Genomic DNA, 7523 nt, shown 5'->3' with positions numbered 1-7523 from the left:
GATGATGCAATGTGCACTTCCATTGCTTTTCCGTGTTTACTTCTGAGACAAGGCCTGGCGGTGTAGCCTCGGACGGCCTGCAGCTTAACTGTGTAGACCAGGCTGGCCTCAAACTCACAGGGATCCACCCACCTCTGCCTCCCTAGTGATGGGCTTAAAGGGGAGAGCTACGAAGCTCCTGTCTTATATAATAAAAACTTCATTGTCTATTCAAAGTGCATCCCTGAAACCTTCTTTTACCCTCCAGGGTCACCCATAGCCGCTGCTTTGCATCTCTAGGTGAAGGGGTTTCTTCCTTCATGCAAGAGGACCTGGCCTCTGGTGACCCCTTGGTGACTCAGCCCAACTCACCCCCCACCCCATGTTGTCTTGGTCCTCCTCCTGTTTCCTTGGCCTCCCAATCTCATTGCCTAAATAGCTCTTGCCCTCCCCTAATTGGGGGGGGCTAATAACCACGCTTCATTGCTCGGCTGGCCCCCACTGTGCCTATCAGTGCAGTGTCGTGACACCCTTACTATTCTGCAGTTCTTTTAGCACCCCAACCACCCCCAAAAAGCTCGGTCCCTCTATGGCCAAGTTCACATCATGAGCTTGTTCCCATCTCTACCATCTCAGCTCCTGTCTGGGACAGTTGCCATACTAACTGCATAGAGCAACTCTTTCCCTGCCAGAGTCCTTACATCAGCAAGAGGACACCTAAACAACTTTGCCCCGCTGAGTTCTCTCGTTATCTAAGTTGGGGCTGAGAAAGCGTCTCTGAAGTACAGTGGGCAGCTGGGCTCACACTGCTGCCCCCAAGAGGCAGCTGCTGGGGGGGGCACGGGATGAAAGCACGTGGGACGAGGTTGGCAGATCGGGTGCTGATGGGACTGAGCGCCTATGCAGACTGTCCCTGTCCTGCTGCTACTGCAGCTGCGGGTTCTCATGGATGACAGAGTAAATTGCGTTGAGGCCCACAATTTGTACAGGCGCTTCATATGGGAGATCTTCAGTGGCCTTGTGGACCTAAGTCTCCTTCTCTCCTGTACCCCAGAGGCCTGAATGGGATCAGATCTAGTGTTTCTGTTTTCCCCATCAGCCTTTCCCTCTGAGCCTCCTGTTCCATGGAATCTCTCTCTCCCTGCACTATCAGCCTGTTTACTCTCCAAAGAGCTACAGTGTAGAAAGAACCCTCTTCTTGGCCCGTGGGCATCCCTGCTTTCCTTATCTCTATTGATCTCAGTCCTAGAGTGGGATGTGTGTCCTTCATGGGCATGACGAGATTAATTCAATCACAGCACTAGGGAGACAGAGGCATACAGATCTCTATGAGTTCAAGGCCAGCCTGGTCTACATATCAGGCTCCAGACCAGCCAGGCTGTCACAGTGAGACTTTGTCTCAAATAGAAATAAAGGATACTGGGGCTGGAGAGATGGCTCAGTGGTTAAGAGTACTGATTCCTCTTCTGGATCACCCGGGGTTCAGTTCCCAGCACCCACACAGCAGCTCACAATTGTCTGTAAGTCCAGTTCCAGGGGACCCGACACCCATGGCAAAACACCAATGCACATAAAATAAAAATAAATAAAATTTAACAACAAAAAAAGAAATAAAGGGTACTGCAATGCTACAAAGTATAAAATATTGGTGAGTAATAAATATAAGACATACGGAAATAAGTAACAAAATGCTGGCTATAAATCTAGCAATTAAATGTAAGTGATATAAACTTTACAATAAAAAGTAGAGATCGGCAGAATGGCTTTTGAGACATGATTTAATTATGTTCTTCATTAAGAGGCTTTCATTTTTTATACAGAGACATAAATAAAAAGATACTAATGGTGGCTGAACAGATGGCTCTGAGGTTAAGAGCACTGACTGCTCTTTCATAGGTCCTGAGTTCAAAACCTGACAACCACACAGTGTAAGGAGTACGGTTTTCCTCCTGCCGCGATAACACAGCGGCTCACAACCATCTATGGGATCTGGTGCCCACCTCTGCCTCAGCTACACTTTACCATTTGTGTCTTTTTATTTTTTAAAGATTTACTTATTATCGGCCGGGCGCTGGAAGCCCATGCCTTTAATCCCAGCACTCGGGAGGCAGAGGCAGGCGGATCTCTGTGAGTTCGAGGCCAGCCTGGTCTACAGAACAAGTTCCAGGGCAGGCTCCAAAGCAGTACAGAGAAACCCTGCCTCGAAAAGCCAAAACACAAACAAACAACAAATGGAAAAGTATGGCCCGTGCAAATAGTAACTAAAAGAGAGTGGGATGGCTGAACAGCGTTGCATGAGGCAGAGACAGGAAGATCACTACAATTTGAGGCTGGAGGTGTTTGGATCTTAAGTTCCAGGTTAGGCAGAGCTACAGAGCAAGCAAGACCTTCTCAAAAGAAACAATAGTAAGAGGGAGAGGGAGAGCTGAATTACTACTGGACTACACATGCTCGAATCTTGCCTGTGCTTATATTCGTTCTGCGCCCTCAAATACCTGCCTCAGCTTCACAGAACATCAAAGTCTGAAAACCATTACCAGTCATCTCGCTATTTAGCGGAATCAAAAGTCTCTTCCTTTTCCAAGACCCCAATCGGAGTCTTGCACAGACCGGCCCCAATCAGGAACTGCCGCGCGGAGGCGTGGTGTATCTAGGGACTTGTAGTCCAGGTGGCGGAACTCGCAGTCCCAGCAGGCCCCGCGGTGGCCTCCGCTGGGCTACGTGGCTCACAAGTCTGCGCCTGCGCAGGCAGGTGGGGCAAGATGGCTGCCGAGCGAGGCGTGCGGGTTGTCGGGACCCCACCCGGACTCTTGCTGGGAAGAGGGATGCGGGCCTTCCTGCTGCTGTTGTGGTTTGCAGCCCGCGGAGACGCGCTCTATTTCCACATTGGGGAGACAGAAAAGAAGTGCTTTATTGAGGAAATTCCGGACGAGACCATGGTCATCGGTGCGGGGGCGAAGGGGAGCGTTTGGGACAATCGGGGGTCTTGGGGCTGGGGGGATGCGAACCGACCTGGGTAGCTGGCCCGGCCCTGGCCTTTCGGCCGCCGACCCGGCGCCGCATCAAGCTCTTCTCATCTTCCCTTTTCCGCATCTGCAGGAAATTACCGGACGCAGCTGTATGACAAACAGCGGGAGGAGTACCAGCCAGCCACGCCGGGACTTGGCATGTTCGTGGAGGTAAAAGACCCGGAGGACAAGGTGAGCTCGCCCTTACCCTCCCCGAACCTTGCGTCGGACAAGCTCCGGTACTTTGTTAAGTTCTTTGTCTGGTCGAGTAAGAAAGACAGGTGGTGATGTGGAAAGATGTCGATTTTCACTACAACCTTGGGCCAGGGTTGCCGGACAGGTAGCAGCTGTTCTCAGCTTCTCAGTGACTGCTGCTGCGTGGTTCCTCCAAGTCAGCTACTGGCCTAGAACCGCTTGTGAATTGGAAGTTCACTTGTGTTGGATGTCAAAAAGTTGCTAATGCTAAAGCTCTCATTAAGGTCATAATTTCGTAAAACGGAGCACTTTCCAAAAAGGAGGTTTTGTTTGTTTGTTTTGTTTTGTTTTTTCGAGACTGGGTTTCTCTGTATTGTTTTGGAGCCTGTCCTAGAACTCGCTCTATAGACCAGGCTGGTCTCGAACTCACAGAGATCGCCTGCCTCTGCCTCCCAAGTGCTGGGATTAAAGGTGTGCACCACCAACGCCCGGCCAGGAGTACTTTTTAATTTTAACAAAATGTTTTTAAAATGAAAAACAAAATAGTATTGTTGTCGTCACTTAACATCAGAATACTTGAAGAAGTCACTTACCGCCACCTTTCATCAAGGGCCTGGAGAGCCTTAGTTCAGTTCCTAGCACCCACATAATGGCTCACACCCATTTATAGCCATGCACTTTGGGCACATATATCCACGCAGGCAAAAAACTCATACACGTAAAGAAAAAAACCTTGCAACAAGGTGGGCATGGTGGAGTATGCATTTAATCCCAGCCCCTGGGGGACAGAGGCAGGCAGGCCATCATCTAGTTCTGGGCCAGCCAGAGATACATAATGAGATTCTGTCTCCAAACCAACAAGAACAACAAAACAACATGGAAAGAGCCAAACGTGTAAAGTCAAGCCCTTCCTCGGAGCGGGAACTTGCTAGGGTGATGCCCCAAACCCTGCTGGCAACTGCTGGCAACTTTGAGTTACTGCTGAGTAAAATCCTTTAGTGTTGCGATGGACTTGTTCGAGGCTCTCTTTGCCATGTCTGGTGCTACTTGGAGCCTTTATCACTGTTCTTTTCCAGTCTCCCTACAGCATCACTGACTGAAACTCCTCCCTGTCTCCAGGTCATCCTGGCCCGGCAGTATGGCTCTGAGGGCAGGTTCACATTCACCTCCCATACCCCTGGTGAACACCAGATCTGTCTTCACTCCAATTCCACCAAGTTCTCCCTCTTTGCTGGAGGCATGCTGGTAAGTGGATCCATGTGGAACTGAAGGCTTTTAGCCAATTACCTTGGTCAAGACAGGGACCGTGGGTACTGTGAGTGGGGAGGGGGTTTTGTGCCTTTTAAAGCCATTGGATTTCCAGTAAATATAACAGGACATAGTGGCTGATCAATTTGTATAGCCATTCCTTAGGACCCTAATAGTGTATTTTAATACAATGCATACATATCCTGCCATATACTTTATCATCTCTAGATTACTTATAATCCCTAATGCTATATATATATGTGTGTATGTATATATAAGTATCTACATGTCATACTGAATTGATTTATAGAATGACCAGAAAAGTCACCATACTTGGTACAAATACATGCATTTCTAAAGTCTGTGTTTTTGCTTTTTGAAGTACTTCTGACCTGCAGAAGCCACAGTTACAGAGAGCAAACCATGTGAGCATTAGTCGGAGCATGAGTCTAAACTTTCCGTTTTTGCTTGTGTGCCCAGAGCTCTGAGAGGGGTCTGGGTATTGGAGCTGAATAAAATAATGAAGGAAAGTAGAAGAGCCATCGCCAGTCATTCAAAGGCAACAAGACTGCCCGACTCTCTTATGTTTTTCATCCCCAGAGAGTTCACCTTGACATCCAAGTAGGTGAACATGCCAACGACTACGCAGAAATCGCTGCCAAAGACAAGCTGAGTGAGCTGCAGCTCCGAGTGCGACAGCTGGTGGAGCAAGTGGAGCAGATCCAAAAAGAGCAGAACTACCAGCGGGTGCGTGAGCTGCGCGGGCGGGCGGGGAGCGCGCAGGCAGGGAGTGGGCCAGGGAGTGTGCGGCAGGGAGTGTGCGGCAGGGAGCAGGCAGGGAGCATGTGGGCAGGGTGGGCAGGGTGTGCCAGGGAGCGCGTGGGCAGGGAGCAGCAAGCTCCTCAGAACCTGTGGCTGGCTCCTGAGCCGCACTGAACATTGATTATGGGACCCCAGGGGGCTTAGCTATACCAGAGTGCAGGTCTGAAAGGTGAGTGGATGTGACAGGGGCCATCTTGTAATGGAGCCACAGTCACATACAGAACATTGTAATTAGTACCAGCACCTTAGGTGCTTTTTAAGGGTTCTAGGTGCTGTGTGACTAGGAACCAGAAAGGTCCCGTGAATGAATCTGTTGCCTTGAGTGTGGGGCAGGGGAAACTGTACATTGTCTACCAGGGCCTCCTTGCAGAAAATGCAAACCTGAGTTTTTAGCACCTTTCTCTCCCAATAGGAGATAAAGTTCCAGGGGTTGGTTGTTTGTTTTCCAGACAGGGTTCCTCTATGTAGCCCTGGCTGCCCTGGAACTCACTCTAGATCAGGCTGGCCTCAAACACACAGAGGTCCACCTGTCTGTGCCTCCCAAGTACCGGGATTAAAGACAAAGATCCAGGTTTTTATGTGAAATTTCCCTGATTTTTAAATGTTGACAAGCAAGGTAATACACGTCTTTAATCTCAGCGTTCCAGAGACAGAGACTGGTGGATCAATGGAAGTTTGAGGCCAGCCTGGTCTATATAGCAAGTTCCAGACCAATCTGATACACAGTGAGACCACATCTTGAAGGACATAACAAGCCCCTCTCACTCCCCCCCAAAAAACAAACCTACTGTGTGAGCCAAACAGAATGTATTTGGCCCACCACTTTGCAGTCTGAATATGTGGCACGTATGATCTTGAAGGGGCAGATTGTAACCCTGGGTGGAAGTCTGTACTAAGCGCTCCAGGACGCCTCTGTCCCTTGGGGCTGTCACCACCACCTTACTTCTTCTCTAGGTGTCAGGAAGGGTCAAGTGAGGACTGTGCCTGACAGACACCAGACAGACTTAGGAGAAAGGATTAGTCTGCCGGCAGTCAGCTAACTGTTGATGATGAAGGTAGTCCCTATAGGCATTTGGCTGGAAGGTGGGCAGAGTGGGTGGCTCTGGGACATCCTTGCAAACTGGGAACCCATCCGTTCTAGCAATCCTGTACTAAGACCTGCCGTTCATTCCCCCACAGTGGCGGGAGGAGCGCTTCCGGCAAACCAGCGAGAGCACCAACCAGCGAGTATTGTGGTGGTCCATCCTGCAAACGCTCATCCTTGTGGCCATTGGTGTCTGGCAGATGCGGCACCTCAAGAGCTTTTTTGAAGCCAAGAAGTTGGTGTAGCTGTCCCGAGCCTCTTCCTTCCAGGCTGTGGGAAAAGGACCTCCTGGAACTGGTTCCTCTCTGGGAGGAGGACTGGTTTTCAGCCAGAGATGTTCTGGAGGGGAGAGGGACTGCAAGCATGCCCCCTTGCTCCTCGGGCTCAAGCTGAGAACAGCAACTTGGCTGGCTATGCTGAGTGGGTTGTGGGATAGGTCCTCGTCACCTCCCACCTCTGGACCGTTTGCAGTAATCACTCAGGAGTTGGTGATGCCCTTGGTGTCCTAGTTTCTCGGTGTTACTGATCAGGGATGTGGGGCTGCTGCCTGGGGTAGGTTTTGGGAGGGAGGTGGGTGGGCCAGCAAGCTGATTTTCCTTCCGTCTTCCTTTGTTAACGTGGGGTTTTGAGCAGGTCAGGGTGTATCAGTGACTCCTTACTATTCCAGGAACCTTGCTTTTCTTGCTTTTGACTAAGAACCAGCCTGCTGATCTAGGGTGTATGTGTGTCAGTTTAAGGGTGGGGTGGAGGGGTTGCAGTGCAGGAAACGAGCCCAGAGCTTGGCTATCTTATAGTTGCTCTTTTTGGGACTTGAGCAGCTGGTAACAGGCCAAGCAGAGACTTTGGTGCTGGTTGGAGACAAAGCCTGCAGTGTTACTGAATTTATTTCCAATAAGTTTGGGTTTGTTACATTGGTTTCCCAATTAAAAAAAAAAAAAAAAAAAAAAAGACTTGTCCTGTGTATAGCTAATTCTTGGCCGGTTTAACAGTACATGGACTTGTGGGGTGGTGGTGGCAGATGCCTGTTCAATTCAAGGCCAGCCTCATCTACTGAGTGAGTTCTAGGACAACCAGGGGTACACAGAGAAACCCTTTCTTGAAAAACTTAGGAAAAAGTTAATTTGGTTTTCTATGTAAAATATAGTGTTTTGAGATATAGGGGCAGGTCACATGGCCCCACGTTACCA

The 7523-nt window shown here is 49.6% G+C and overlaps 1 protein-coding gene across 1 annotated transcript; it reads left to right on the top strand.

The window, feature by feature from the left end:
- Positions 1-2714: 2714 nt before the first annotated feature.
- On the top strand, positions 2715-7284 carry Tmed9 (transmembrane p24 trafficking protein 9). The gene is made up of 5 exons (XM_051194206.1): positions 2715-2925; positions 3079-3179; positions 4302-4427; positions 5031-5177; positions 6432-7284. Exons 1-5 carry the CDS (start codon positions 2742-2744, stop codon positions 6579-6581), a joined length of 708 nt encoding a protein of 235 aa, XP_051050163.1. The 5' UTR covers positions 2715-2741; the 3' UTR covers positions 6582-7284.
- The last annotated feature ends 239 nt before the right edge of the window (positions 7285-7523 follow it).

The sequence above is a fragment of the Phodopus roborovskii genome, unplaced genomic scaffold (genome assembly GCF_943737965.1).
Source record: "Phodopus roborovskii unplaced genomic scaffold, PHOROB, whole genome shotgun sequence".
NCBI lineage: Eukaryota > Metazoa > Chordata > Mammalia > Rodentia > Cricetidae > Phodopus > Phodopus roborovskii.
This window is presented reverse-complemented; position numbering and strand designations above follow the sequence as displayed.

Bases quoted from the DNA above. Each gene is read 5' to 3' on its own strand.
- Tmed9 (XM_051194206.1), top strand. From the start codon at position 2,742: ATGGCTGCCGAGCGAGGCGTGCGGGTTGTCGGGACCCCACCCGGACTC. The intron at 2,926-3,078 runs GTGCGGGGGCGA...CCGCATCTGCAG, and splicing joins GGACGAGACCATGGTCATCG to GAAATTACCGGACGCAGCTG. The intron at 5,178-6,431 runs GTGCGTGAGCTG...ATTCCCCCACAG, and splicing joins AAGAGCAGAACTACCAGCGG to TGGCGGGAGGAGCGCTTCCG.